General features: G+C 41.4%; 2 protein-coding genes across 3 annotated transcripts in view; one reads left to right on the forward strand and one right to left on the reverse strand.

Annotated features, from left to right (window-relative positions):
- The window catches only part of LOC145458384 (centrosomal protein of 192 kDa-like), a 29,013-nt gene extending 21,196 nt beyond the window's left edge, over nt 1–7,817 (reverse strand). The window contains exons 1-12 of one of the 2 annotated variants that reach the window (XM_080336742.1): nt 7,591–7,817; nt 7,405–7,527; nt 6,903–7,009; nt 5,915–6,040; nt 2,634–2,756; nt 2,184–2,269; nt 1,951–2,101; nt 1,448–1,588; nt 778–957; nt 447–578; nt 233–386; nt 98–168 (exon numbers count right to left, since the gene is read on the reverse strand). In XM_080336742.1, coding sequence (XP_080192868.1) covers nt 98–168; nt 233–386; nt 447–578; nt 778–957; nt 1,448–1,588; nt 1,951–2,101; nt 2,184–2,269; nt 2,634–2,756; nt 5,915–6,040; nt 6,903–7,009; nt 7,405–7,527; nt 7,591–7,745 — 1,549 coding nt within the window. In that variant the 5' untranslated portion in view covers nt 7,746–7,817. Of the gene's footprint in view, nt 1–97; nt 169–232; nt 387–446; nt 579–777; nt 958–1,447; nt 1,589–1,950; nt 2,102–2,183; nt 2,270–2,633; nt 2,757–5,914; nt 6,041–6,902; nt 7,013–7,404; nt 7,528–7,590 lie in introns of both variants that reach the window. The other variant, XM_080336741.1, reaches the window with a different exon arrangement.
- A 1,910-nt stretch (nt 7,818–9,727) lies between these two features.
- LOC145458323 (structural maintenance of chromosomes protein 3-like) lies at nt 9,728–15,150 on the forward strand. The gene has a single exon (XM_080336658.1). It carries the CDS (start codon nt 10,747–10,749, stop codon nt 14,368–14,370), a length of 3,624 nt encoding a protein of 1,207 aa, XP_080192784.1. The 5' UTR covers nt 9,728–10,746; the 3' UTR covers nt 14,371–15,150.
- The last annotated feature ends 34 nt before the right edge of the window (nt 15,151–15,184 follow it).

The raw sequence follows: 15,184 nt of genomic DNA on the forward strand, positions 1-15,184 counted from the left end.
ACCACGTGGGGAAGTAGACCATACGTGACAAATAAATTACTCTGAAAATATCATTTATCAATATCGATTAACTTTTACTACAACCATTATCTCGTACCCGAATCTCTCTCGGGGGCATACAGCGAAGAACGCGAGCTGCTCTCGCTACATGACGATTCGTCATCTCCCCTGCAAAGCAAATGAAAGTTTATCCATCAAAGACTATATGCATCCCAAATGTATCAGAACATACGAATGGTGCGATGCCGCTTTCGTTTCGTTCAGCCGCATTTGCTTTTTCTTTGCGAGCTCGATGACAGCCCGGGCGACCTCTTCATTGCTGACGCTGGTCGACATATTCATGAACGCTGCCGCCACGCTAAGCGAATCCTGTTCCAATGTCAGATCTGTAAAACACAAATGCGCAACACAAGTCGGATAGTAATTGGTCTTGCATATCACTTTACCTTGTTTCAGTACGCTTTTTCCGTTCTCTGGCACCTTTTCTATTGGAACTTCAGCCTCTAACGTGCCGTCGTTTGTGGTGTCCTTGGTGAGAGTGGTATTCTCGCCAGAGGCACTTACATCGTTGGTATCAGCTGAGAAACGGAAAGAATCGAATGTGGAGCACATACCTGACGTCAGTTGCTTTGCCAATACAAAGTCAAGAACTATAGATACTAGTAGACAACACTGACTGAATAATTATGATGATTATGACTGATTACCCGACCTCTGAACCTGGGGTCAAACTACTATCTCTTATTGCCACATATATTAAATGGTCGTTGCGCCTACCGCAGAAAGTGTCACTCGACTTGATGGAAGTCTGCAGTATCACAGGATGACGAGGCGGCGGCGACTTGATGCTCCATCCGAAACTGGGACGTTCCGAACTTCGATCGAAAGGTTCCAGCTTGCCCATTTTTTCCGACCTTTCCGCCATGTAGGTGCCGATGGACATTTTCGGTTCAAAATCTGAAAAAATCCATAAATTTACGTTCTGAACGCGAGCTGAACCATATGACGCTGGACAAGAAACGAAGGCGCAGAAATAGCCTTGTAAGGCTTTCCAAGTCTTGCACCACCCCTCCATGCTATCCCGGTAATGCTGAGCACCAAGCCGGTAAGACATAGATACCAGTGTTACTAATCAGGTCTTTGGTCTGACCCGGTCGGGGCTTGGACCCCAAGACCTACCTATCAAGAAGCCGGACGCTCCTCCATTATGCTATGTTGACGGTAGGACTAATGTCGCTTGTAAGTGTCTTCCTTATGGCTTCTAGGCCAACGCATATGCGAACAGGCGCACATAACTGTTTTTGTTTTCATTATAACATATTTTGTTAACTTTGGCGCTAAAACCATTGAAAAATACTATTATATAGTAGGATGCCGGAAATGATGGTAGCAATGGGAATTTCTGGGGTCGGTATTGGCTTTAGGTCTTGTGGATGTCCAAACTTACATTCCATTTTTGTCGGTGAATCGTTTAACGTCGTAAACCCAGCCGCAGACGTATCCTCTTCCCCAGCATTGGAGTACAGCATCAGTTTGTGATCTTCCTCAAACTTGGCCTCATCTTGGTCCAGAATGTTGGCAATATCGTCTGTTTGACATTACAGATAACTTCCAAGGTTACTACTAATGGAGCCAAGAAGGCGGGTTTTCAAGGCACGCTACATATTATGGTATCCGCATAGTTTCAACGCTGTGTGGATGTTGGGTGGAATATTTTTTCCTAAATATATGGTATTGTATTGATAAAATACATCGTAACAAGTCGCTAGAAAAGGGTTTCTTGTACTTGAAATGTGCCCAATCTACCTTCACACTTAGCTCACCCAGAACTTGACCAAAAATATAATTTAGAAATGTTCAATAAGGCGATCAGTGGAATAAGGTTTTAAACAGCTAAAAATCAATGAGGAACGTTTAAAAATACTTGGACTTGTCCCCCCTATCACATACCTGTGAACTCGGCATCTGCGAAGGCCTGTTTCTGTAATTCTCCCAGCTCTTTCATACCATCTCCAAAGAAGTCGGAGGTCATTGCAGCGTTGGCACCATCGCCCGGCAAAAATGAATCAAACGGACAAGCGGCACCGTGATTTTCTTCATTCTAGAATGTGGTTTGTTTGGGTAGGGGATGGACCAGAGTTAAAATATAAAAACCGGCATAACGATGCAAATAGGAATCTTACAGGAAGAGCAAAGTTTGCATCGGAATGACTGCTACTGTCCATGTTATCTTCTGTACGCGACATAGCGACCGAACGGCTAGGTGTACCTGTTTTGAAAACACATTTCACTACCAAACCACACACGGATAGCAGTTGATTTAACAAATAAAATATCTCATTTTGACGAGAGAACAAACAGATTGAAAAATACGGTAGAGGATGCTAGAATTCACGTCTCAACAGCTATGGCCCGTACCAAAATTTGAGGATTGCGATGGCATTGTCATACAGTGTAACTTTTAACAACGCTCCATCATACCAGTTTTATCTCTGGTATACATAAAGTGCAAATTATCCACTGAAAGTTTTAAGAATCAACAAGACAAATTTCCACTGTTTCGTGACTAGATTTAACAATTTGTATCACGGTATGATGTAGAATGATACGAGGAACAAGAAAGAAATGCAAACCATCTGGCGTCCCAGAGAATCCACCCAATTGCGAATCGGTCATGAAATATCTCGAATTAAGTTTGCTCGCGTCCTTGGAAGGAGTGTTTTCATAACGACAGATGAGTTGCACAGAATCGTCGCCTGTCACAAAAATAAAAGTGAACTCTACTGAACTGATGTAATGAGTTCACTCTCACATCCAACGTCTGAGCGGCAGAGCAAAATGAACGGGATCGCGCTAATGGCTATATTCTACCGGAAATTCGCTATTTTCACCCAGACGTAACATGCACTTTATACTGTAGATTATTAATTTTTTGATATCACATTGGAATTATTAAGCGATCCATTACTCAGTTTTCTTTGACACAATAGGTAATCTGGAGGTACAAAACTTCAATATACGACAATGTATACCTGTGTTAATTAATGAACGTATGACCTACTGAATAGAGTTGTATAGGTCAGTGCTCTTCAACCTTTTTCGACGTGGTACACCCTTTTAACGTTTGCTCAAAACACGTACACCCCTGTTCATTAGAGGTCTTCAAAAATGACTTTTTTCCTCAAATCGTACTGGCTACTTGATAAAATTGTTAGGTTACCTAACTTAAGCCTACACACCAAATTTGGTTCAATTCCAACCAGTAGCCGCATGGCTACGGAAGAAGAAAGTTTCTATTTATAATATAAAAATATATAACAAAAAATGTGAAATTTTTCTGTTCACCCCATGAAAGTATTAGGTTGTCTATAAAAATGATGTTTTTCAAATTTGGCTCAATTCCAACCAGTAGAAGCGGAGTTATTGCCGTCAAAAAATTTGGATTTGAATAAAATAGTATTTGGTCACAGAGTCTATTCGCAGCCAGTTAGGTCGCCCGCCACGCAAATTGGAATTCATTTCGTGTCGGCCCCAAAACAGCATGACATTACGAACGATAATCAACCCAAATGTAACAGTATTGGGGAGAGAGTAGGTAAAGCTACTGCTGCAGAAGCGGTAATTCTGATCAGCGATGATAGCAGGCGCACCAGCCTACTGCGTACCAGGCCTGCCTCACACCACACACACACACACAGTCGATAGTAGCACATGGGCTGCAAGAGATGTCAGTAACCTCAGATCGTATGCCGCTATACACAGTCTATTGTCGCTAATTTGCATCACTAATAACAAAATACTAAATTGCAAATGTATGGCGAAATATTGGACATAAAATCGGCATTTTAAAACAAAAGGGTTTCGATTTCAACATGGAAGCTGTTTCGACCCTGGCTGGCTACGTCACTTCATTTATGTAGGGTTACCATACGTCCTCTTTTAAGAGGATTTGTCCTCTTTTTTGACTTTTTTGAAAGTGTCCTCGGAGGACGCCCTTTTGTCCTCTTTTTTGAAAATTTAGGTCAGTTTAAGAGCAAATTGCGAGTGATATGCCGTAAATTAGCACAGAACTGACGCTCCGGCGGGTATTTCGGTGTGAAAAACGGTTATTTTAGGTCTGGGCGGAAAGATGACCTTTTTTTTTCTAGTCATCCACCTAGCAATGCGGGAAGTAAAACGGTATTTTGAGCTCTGAGCGGAAAAGATGAATTTTTTTTTATTTTTTTAGTCAACCGATCACAGAGTGGGAAAAATTCACCGGTTTTTGAGAATTCTTCTCCGGTTTTGCAAGTCTCAAATTTCTGAAAAAGTGTCCTCTTTTTAGATTTCCAAAATATGGTAAGCCTAATTTATGTGCGTTGCGGTATTTATTAACTTCGGGTAGGAAGTACCGATTCAAGAAGTCTGAGCTATCGCGGCGGTTTCCTCAAAAATCACAAGACAAATGACTAGCTGAACAGTGAACACATGTTTGTTAACTGCATACTTTCCAACACTAAACGGAACCATTGGTCTATCGCCGACGGCTAAATGAATACGAGAAATATTTGCTTATGACATCACAATCAAGCGGTGTACAGTATTACACTTGAGGTTGAGATAACATCGTACCATATTGCTCATTAACTTGTGCGTCAACCTGTACTGACCCATAAACCGGTCTTTGTGATAGCTAACCATCGGCTCATTGTAATTCGGATCTGGTACACCCCTGTACACCCCATCCGAGTGGTACACCCTTTGCAAATTCTGGTACATCCTAGGGCAGTGGTTCTTAACCTGGGGGTAATTACCCCCAAAGGGGTAATTTACCAATTTTCGGGGGGTAATTCAAATTGACTTATAACGCTGCACTGAAATATTTTGAAACGTAAATATGAATGTAGGGTAACATATATTTTTGGCTAGCTTGTAGGCTATATATATTTTGTTTCACTTAACACACCATGCCTGCTGCGATATCATTGTAACCAGAACCAATAGTGATTATGAATAACAGGGTCGAATGTAGTTTAGTATAGTGTTAGGTAAGTCCAATATATTTTGCAGTAGCGCGGATCATATATTGTTACGCATGCTGGCAAATTGAAAGACAACAAGGGGCGTCTAAGTTAAGCTTTACACCTATAATGCAGTAACAATATCGTAGAAATATAGTTGTTAGCCCTTAGTATTGAAAAGTGTAGTGGTATAGTCTAGTCAGAAAAAAAGTCTGACATCATCAAAATGTCTTCGAAGAAACGAGGGGAAGATATTGGTACCTTTTGGGTTCGCCTTCAAAATGAATAACCAATCTTCGTCATATAATGGCATTGAACTTTCTGATTGAATTTCCTTCAACTTATTGCTGCGAAATAGGATTTTCTGCAATGGTATCTAATATCTATCAAAACGAAATATGTTTGCGATTGACAACCGCATGAGACGCTGTCTGTTATCGTCTTTTCCTAGATGTGACCACTGGATGCCACAAACACAGCATCAGCCTTCCCATTGACTTCGTATTTTTAACAGGCATTTCAGTGTACATTGTGACGTCACTTTGTGTTGTTTTACAATTAATTGAGTGCAAGCAGTAATTTGTTATTTTTTGAAAGGGGGTAATTGCATCCTCTCATTTTCTTCTTGGGGGTAACAGTATGAAAAAGGTTAAGAACCACTGCCCTAGGGTGTACGACAACCCCGGTTGAAGAGCACTGGTATAGGCCTAATATAAATAAAGTCAGGGCATGTCAGCATTAATAAAAGTAATATAATAAAATCAATACATACAAACATGAAACTGAATTATAAATAGAACATAAACCGAAGCTAATGATAAAACTAAGTTAAATTATTTCTTTTCAACGGTAGTTTCTTACAACAATAATAAACACTGTCTGGTACATTACCGGCGATTACAAGAAGCACTGACCTTGATTTTCTAAGGATGGTGAGCTCCTACTGCCGTGCATTGAATTGCTGGATCGTTCCGGCATCGCATCCCCAAGCCAGCTACCCAAACTTACGTTGCTTTCTACGTGGACCAGGCTGCAGTTATCTTGAATAGAAAAAGAGGTGCAAGTAGACAATAATCGGCAAACTGCAAATTGAAAATCGTTCGCTATTGGAGAAAACGATTCGGTCTTACAGTAGCCTACATTGTATAAGATATTCTTGAAATCTTGCAGTTCAAATTGAAGATGGAACAATGGGAAATATCTGTAAAATAGGCTAATATTGCTTTTCAAGCTACATGCAGGAAATAGTAAGAATTGATTCAATAATAATTTATACTCTGAAATTAACTTAAAGAGTAAGCATAAATCGAAAAAACACGGATCCCATTAAAAGTTTTGCGTAATATTGTAGTTAAGTTCATCAATTCAGTTAAATAATGGCAATTCTTCGAAATTTAGAATGTCACATTAATGAAATCTTAGAATGTGGTCGAGTCATTTCAGGCATCACAACCAACTATATGTAGAAGTGTGGAAAAATTGTTCGAACTCGTATTTCATCAGGGTTGTAACCAAGTCGCAAGACTCCGAGTCAAGTCGAGTCATTTTCAATTCACCACCGAGTCAAGTCCGAATCAGCGAGCAGAGGGTCGAGTGACAATGAAATGTCGACCTCGGCCGTCTTGAGTCTCGAGTCATATGACTTGGTCTGAGTCATGCGCAAAAACTCGAGTCCAAGTCGAGTCAATACACAGATTGACTCGAGTCGAGTCATTTCCGTATTTTGAGAAAATGACTCGAGTCAAGTCATGACTCGAGTCATTACAACCCTGTATTTCATCGCTAATAGGCCTATTGACAGAAATAAAATGCCGAAACGCTCGACAGACCTCAATCTGAATTGTTGCGGGTTAAGGTAAAAAGACTTTAAATAATTCAAGTTCAAACTGCGAAATATCTCACCTTTTATTTGTTCCATGTCCAACATACTCAAGGATGACTCGCTATTCGTCGCATTCGGATCGTTGCCTGTTGATAACTTTGGAGTAACGGACTGCGATGATGCAGAGCTACTGAAAAAAGGGAATCAAATACAAATCTACACGCAGTCACATGCTATCCATATTTCAAGGTTTTATGAAAATCGTCACTATTTAAAAGACTGTATGGCATAACAGACTAGTCTACGATGTAGCAGAACAGGACGACTCCGAGAATGAGAAACGGAATCAACAATCCCGATATGAATTAAGGGCAATGAGATGAGGGGCTGTGAAAATGAGACTCTGAATACCCAAACGGCAACCAAGAGCAGCATTTGATGTTACTAGCTATAAAGTAAGCCTACTTCCGAGCTACAATGGACTACTTGAGTAATATTTCCTAAGCCCCACTTCTGCTGAAGTAGTAGCCTACTGAGCATGAGTGCAAGGCCAGTGCAACTCTGCCAATTAATAATACCAACTTGCTATCCGAGAAGTTGGATTTGATGTATTCACGCAATTGCGCGTCGGATTCTTGTAGTTCACTGCCACTTCCACTCTTGGAGTCCAAATACGAACCGGCCATATCAGCAAGTTGTCGGATCCTGTAAAAGAAAACAGATCTCAAGTTATCAAGTTCAATAGTATACAAGTTTAATTCGTCTTACTTATTGATCATATCCAGGTTGTCTTTGGGTATATTATGGGCAGTAGATGCGAGTATTGGTATTGGCTCTTCAGTGCCAGTCAAGTTAATATCTTCATCTTCACGACCATCTCTTGCTACAACACTGGCATCGCTTCCAGGGCTCGTGAAATCCATGATACAACCAATATTTGAGATTATAAACCAAACAAAACCATCTGAAAATTCCTATATATAAAATGAAACTTGTAATTCATACTTTATGACGTGGGGGTCAGGGTCATACGATATTCCGATTACTCCGATATATGATCATCGATATCAACTCATGACTGAGACTGGGCGTAGCGATTCGAATGTGATCACACTCCGCTGCCACATGGTACGCAGAAACGTGAGCATGTCGATGCCAACCTATCGTCGCTATCGACATAGTCCACCATCCGCAGACTTGATACTTGATAGGGGAAACTAATGAAAATCCAAGTTATCAACATTACCGTCGACTTTTTCTGTTTACCGCTTTCGTTTCAAATCGTTACAGCGATGACACAAGGCATAATTATCTGTGTTCTGGTATTTCCGTAGACTTCATTTTCATCGAGAGATATTTCCGTACCGCCCGGTTAAGTCTAAACCCAAAATATAATATCTGGGAAACGTGTGACCTTGGAAGCGATTGGAAATATTAGGGTAGCTTTTAGGTCTAGCAAACCCGTATCGTTGTTCATTCATCACTGGTTTAAAAAATCAATATTTAATTCAATCATAATAATGTTAACTTCCTAGCAAAAATTTATAGGTGACTGGCGTTTCGGAGGTAGATCGAACATAATAGCCGTCGTACAGAGCATAGCCTTTATACAACCCTTTCTGATTGATACTTTCAAACATACATTCTGCATTAGTAATAGTACATAAATATGCTTGAACAGAGAGTTGGTCGAAAGTAGTTGCCTTCGTTTACCTGCCAGAAGTATGTAACTCTTGATAAAATTTGTCCTTTGAAACTACTTACTTGAGTACTTTTGGGATCACCTTTTCTACTTCCACTTGAAGTAGTTTTGAAACGGGTCAGAAATCACTACTTATAGTTGTAATTGTAAGAATAGAAATTCATGGTGTTACTTTTGTAATTGAGTATCTGACTACTTTGACGACCCCTGCTACTAGCATGAAAATGCCGGTACAACCGGTACAAATGGCCTCGTATACATCTCCAATGGCAATTTCCGCTAGATGGCGAACACCGAGTCAGGCGTTTGGCGGCTAAATGTTCGAACAAACAATTATTGGGTGAAAACTGAAAAGTTATGAATATTCCTACATTGTTTTTATTGTTATATGATTTCAATTTTCTGACAGTAATTTCGAATCAACGTATTACCGATCGATTGTTGTAATCTTGCCGTATATGTGTGCCTTTGATTGAATTTGCTTGGAATTTTTTCAAAGATGTTGATTTGAGAAACTTTTTATGCTCAATATATCAGGTTTATTATACTGGCACTGCTTAACAGTGTTAGGTATTAACATGGCGTGATTATATAATAATTCTACTGATACTGTTCTTTAAATCAACGTTCATGCTCTGCGCTTGATTGTAATATTCGAGCTACAAGCTCTATGTTTAGTTTGTTATATGTGAAAACTGTATTATACCTTGGCTTGACAAAACGTAAAACCAGTTCCGTGAACAATTCACCCTTAAATACTTCGATTTATGGAACTATAAGTATACCTACTGCCATACTTTATACCCACTGACAATTGAGCTAATCATAGCCTACGGTACTCAATAAACTTTCATCAATTGCTTAGTACAAGTAACAATTTCCAAGACATGTCAAAACTACTTGAAGTGAAGTCACTTCAACGAGGTGAAAGTATAAAATGAAGGTCTGAAGGAAAGGTATAGGCCTACTCAAGTAAGATGTTTCGAAAAGCTATATACTTTTAGTAGTCAATCAAAAGCTAATACTTTTGAAATTGCTGGATGTATCTTCAAAACTAACACAGAATGATTAATGATGCTAGAAATCAGTGCAATTATCAAAAATAGCTACCGTGGTACATTGGCATTTGGGCGTAGTTGACATGACAATTTCCCTCGTAAAAGTGATGTGAACCCCAAAACTATATAGTTCCTACTTTGAAAAAGTAGTTTTGCCAAAAAACGGCCAAGTAAAAGTAAACAGTACTTGAGTACTTTGAGAAAATAGAAGTAATTTCTTGCTGACTATCTCTGATGTAGTTAAGTAACGTTTATGATTTTGGAATGCTGAAGTAGGGATGTATCTATTAACGGTCAATGTCGACAACTGGTCTACGTGACTTGCAATATAACTATAGGTAGGCCCACACCATGTGTCCCAATTACATTCACAAAAGAAATTAGCAAACGAGTAGTTGTGGACAAAAATACATAAAAATATAACAAGACCAAAAATATATAACGTCCTAAAATCTGAAATGGGTGGGGTGTCGATACCCGACCTTCCAAGCCATGCGCCTGCTAGGCTACTCAAGTAGAATAATGCAATAGTTGCTGGAGTCACAATTGGAGAACTATAGATAATTCCAGTTGTTCAAAGACTATGATTAGAGCGAAATGATGGTAATCTAATTCTAAAGTAATTTGTGAACTGTTTCTACATCGTCGCTGGAAAACCAAACTCTCTAATATCCACTTTTCGTATTTTATAATTTTTACTTCTATCACTGTTTGTACTTGAATCTGTCTTTTTAACTGGGTTTCAAGATCCTAAATAGCATGAATTTCTAGTGAAGCGGACATTTGAACTTGAATTTTCATGTAAATTGAAAACAACGCTGGTTTATGTCTTAATTATATGGTCAAAGTCTAAATTTTCACAACTGACGATAAGACTGTTTGGTTTTCCAGGGAGGATATGTTCTCATTATGATTCTAATCTAGTTTCCAGTTTTTCTTTCTTTGAATGTAATTTAGACAAATTTTTGTAGCTATGATTCTAATTCTACAATACTCAAGTAGCATAGTTGGTGACATTGTTGGCATTGTTGAGAACAAATTTGATTAACCCGTGATGTATAGTCTTGTTGGATGTACCAAATGTGTTCCGTGTGTAGTCTGTGGTTCTAAGTCTATGTTCTCGTGTTTCAGTATAAGCCACGTACTCCGATATTTCGTACAATCATGCACATAAAAAGCGTGAGCATACAGGGCTTCCGAAGTTATCGCGAATCGACCGAAATCGAACCTTTCAGCTCCCGTCACAACATCATCGTCGGCCGGAATGGATCGGGAAAAAGCAATTTCTTCAGCGCCATTCAATTCGTTTTCAGCGACGAGTACACAAATCTGCGAGCCGAGCAACGCCAACAGCTACTCCACGAAGGCACCGGAGCGCGTGTGATTTCCGCCTGTGTGGAAATAGTTTTCGATAATTCCGACAACAGACTTCCGATTGAAAAAGAGGAGGTGACTTTACGCCGTGTGATCGGTTCGAAAAAAGATCAGTATTTTCTCGATAAGAAAATGGTCACTAAAGGCGACGTCCTTAATCTGTTAGAATCTGCCGGATTTTCGAGAAGCAACCCTTATTACATCGTCAAACAAGGCAAGATTAATCAAATGGCGACTGCTCCCGACTCCCATAGGTTACGGTTGTTGCGTGAAGTCGCAGGTACTCGAGTGTACGATGAAAGACGGGCGGAGAGCGAGACTTTGATGAAGGAGTCCGATTCAAGACTCTCGGAAATAGAAAAAGTTTTGACCATGATCGAAGATCGCCTGACCACTTTGCAGGAAGAGAAAGAAGAACTGGCTCAGTATCAACAGTGGGATAAAACTAGACGTGGTCTCGAATACACGATATACAACTTGGAATTAAGCGAGACAAAGTCAAAGTTAGATAACTTGTCGAACAGAAGAGAAAACAGCTCTCTGCAAACCAGACATTTGAGACAACAGCAAGAAGACGCGCAACGCCGCACTAAAGACGCCCAAAAGGAGCTTTCCCGTGTAAACACCAGAATCGATCAGCTGACCGAGGAAAAAGACCAGTTGTCCTCCGACAGGCAGGAGCTAATCAAAAAGAAAGCGCAGCTTGAGCTCAGCTGCACGGATTTGCGTGAAGAAATGGAGACAGATCGTAAATCACTGGAGCAGGCGCAAGCCGAATTAGTGGAAATGAATGATCGTATCGCCAAGAAAAATGATGAGTTAGCCACGATTGTTCCTCAATACGAAGATATAGTCAGAAAAGAGAGAGATTCTGAGAAAGAACTGAAAGTCGCAGAGCAAAGAAGAAAAGAACTGTTTGCCAAGCAAGGCCGCGGAAATCAGTTCAGATCACGTGAAGAACGTGACGTGTGGATACAGAGCGAGCTGCGAACTTTGGAACGCGGGGTCAGCGATAAAATGACCCAAATCAAGAATCTGCAAGAAGAAATCAGCAAGTGTCAAAGGGACCAGGAAGCTCTGCAGAAATCCATATCCGAGAAGAACGTGGGGATACAGGAACACAAAACTCGGATGGACACTCTGAGCCGGGAGGCGACTAATTTGAAACGTGTCAAGGACGACTTGCAGGGTCAGCGTCAACGTTTGTGGCGTGACGAGTCGAAACTGATGCAGGAACTGGACTCGATTTCGAGCGAGATAAAAGCGAAAGAACACAATCTTAACTCGATAATAGGTAAAGCAGCCATGAATGGGATTGAGAGCATCAAAAAAGTGATGAAAATATTCGTGAACCGCGGCGACCAGCACCTTATTGATGGCTACAAAGGCATGCTGATAGAAAATTTTAGGTGCTCGAAGAATTTTTTCACATGCGTCGAAGTCACTGCCGGCGGGAAGCTTTTCAATCATATTGTGACCACAGATCGCGTCGGGACTGAATATCTGAACGAGATGAACAGGCAGAACTTTCAGGGCGAAGTCACGTTTTTGCCCTTGAATAAATTGGAAGTGCGCGACGTGCAATATCCTGAAACATCCGACGCCATACCGATGATTAACAAGCTACATTTTACTGACGATTACGGTGTCGCGATTAAGTACGTGTTTGGGAAGACTCTGATTTGTCGCAGCATGGAAGTGTCCACGCAGTTGGCTCGGGCTCATCAGTTGGATTGTGTGACTTTGGAAGGGGACCAGGTGTCGCGACGTGGAGCTCTGACAGGTGGGTATGTGGATAACAGGAAGTCTCGACTGGAACTTTATTCGGGGAAACAATCGCTCCTGGCGTCGCTCGAAGATAAGCAGGCTGAGATTGCGGAGAATAAGGCGCAGCAACAGAAACTGGAAGCGGAAAGCACTAAGGTTATGGATGACTTACAGAAACTGGAGACTAGAAATAAAAAGAATAAAGATGTCTTCGAAAAGATGAAAGCTGACGTTAGGATGTTGAAGGAGCAGCTGCAGGCTACGCAAAGGGCTTTGGAGCCGAAAGAACGCTCGCTTGCTGCCTTGCAGACGCACTGCGACGCTTTGAAGTCCACAGAGAAATCATTGCAGGAAGAAGTCGGAACGAACTTGCTTTCTCAGCTTACGGCGGAGGATCAAATGGAAGTCGACAGCTTGAACGATGTCATCAAAGAGCTGTCCGCGTCGCACAAAAACGCGGTGCAGCTCCGCGTGCGGTTGGAAGGGAAGAAAACCAGCCTGCAAAACTTGCTGGAGGATAACCTGATGAGGAGGAAGGATCAGCTCGTGCAGGAGATGCAGGAGCTTTCGGTGGACGTGAGGACGCAGAAGCTGGAGCAGACCGAGAACGACAGGAAGATTACGGAGGAGAAGCTGTCCAACACGGATTCTAGACTTCAGGAGCTGGAGGCCGATATCATCTCGCTCGAGAGGCAGCAAGGGAATTTGTCCGCGAAAGTGGAGGATTTGAGGTCGAAGGAACGCGACTTGAGGGAGAAGATCACAGACGATGCTCGGGAACTGGAGAAAGTCACGAACAAGCAGAGCATGCTGATTAAGAAGCGCGATGAGAGCATGAAAAAGATCAGCGACCTTGGATCTCTCCCGCAGGACGCTTTCAACAAGTACCAAGGACACAGCACCCGTTCGCTAATGAAGAAGCTTGATGAATGCAATCGGGAACTGAAAAAGTACTCGCACGTCAACAAGAAAGCGCTCGATCAATTTGTCTCATTTTCGGAGCAGAGAGAGAAATTACTCGGGCGTAAAGACGAGGTGTACCGCGGCAAGCAGGCGATCTTAAATCTGATGGATCACATGGAGCAGCAGAAGTATGAGGCGATACAGTTTACGTTTCGGCAGGTGTCGAAGAATTTCAGCGATGTCTTTGTCAGGCTTGTGCCCAACGGGAAAGCGACGCTTATCATGAAAAAGGGGGAGACACAGCACCACGTGGGTGACGGGGATGCTAGCTCCCAATCGGAACAGCCGGCGTCGATTGTAGATCAATTTGTAGGCGTGGGTATCAAGGTATCTTTCAGCGGTAAAGCCGCCGAGACTAAAGAGATGCAACAGCTTTCCGGGGGCCAAAAATCGCTCGTGGCTTTGGCTCTGATATTCGCAATTCAAAAATGCGACCCAGCACCATTCTACCTGTTTGACGAGATCGACCAGGCCCTGGACCCGGCTCACAGGGCCTCGGTGGCCAACATGATCAAGGAATTGAGTCAGTCGGCGCAGTTTATCACCACAACTTTCAGACCTGAATTACTGGAAGCTGCTGATAAATTTTACGGAGTAATGTATAGAAATAAAGTGTCTCTCGTGCGTACAATCACGAAGGACGAAGCCAAGGAATTTGTGGAGGACGATGCAGTCCACGGTTGAGCGAGTGTACCAGTTGTTCGCTGTCAAAAGTCGTGCAGAAGGATGTCCAGTATCCACGTTATAAAGGTTTCCATTTTTATTGTTTGTATTCTGTCTATATTGTCCGATCCCACTGCTGCCCATTAATTGTATGTATTCTTCTGGAATTTTCTTTTGAAATATTAGGCCTTGGGGAAACTGTGTACAGATGTTTGGTCAATGCCCCACAGAATTGGTTCCATGTTCAAAAGGGAATGTGGTTTTCTTGTGCCATCATTTCATAGCGTTCTTATATTTGTGCCACCATGCAGTAAAGAAATATTATGATAATTGTGACCTGTGTTCGTTAAGTACAAACCGTAAGTTTACTATCTCAATCATAAAACTTGAAAAGAACTAGTGCATTACGTGATTCGATCTTGGATCTTACCATGTCCGCACGCCTCCTGTACTGTAAAAATGGCCGACAACAATGTGGGTTCATTTGATTGCTAGCTGCGAATTGACTACCATTATTGACTCGTGATGCATATTCGATTTTAAAGATTAATGCTACTATGCTGTACTTGGCTGTGTGCTCAACTGCACAATAATGTGAATGACACTGCCCATATCTGAAATCATTCCTCCAATTCTTTGCAGTAGACTGCCTTGTGAAGTCGTCTGTGTGATAGCAACTTGTACGGGATTCGATTATACACTGCAAATTGAGTACATCATGCGCGACATTGAAGTTGCCGGTTCTGATTTGTTAAATTGTTGTTTATTGAACGGTTTACAATGCTATTTTCTTTTTTCTAGGTGTAGACTTTCGATAAATAGGCTAATCTGACGT

Source organism: Botryllus schlosseri, chromosome 16, assembly GCF_051294905.1.
Source record: "Botryllus schlosseri isolate E-star chromosome 16, Bs_hap1, whole genome shotgun sequence".
NCBI classification, from domain to species: Eukaryota; Metazoa; Chordata; class Ascidiacea; order Stolidobranchia; family Styelidae; genus Botryllus; species Botryllus schlosseri.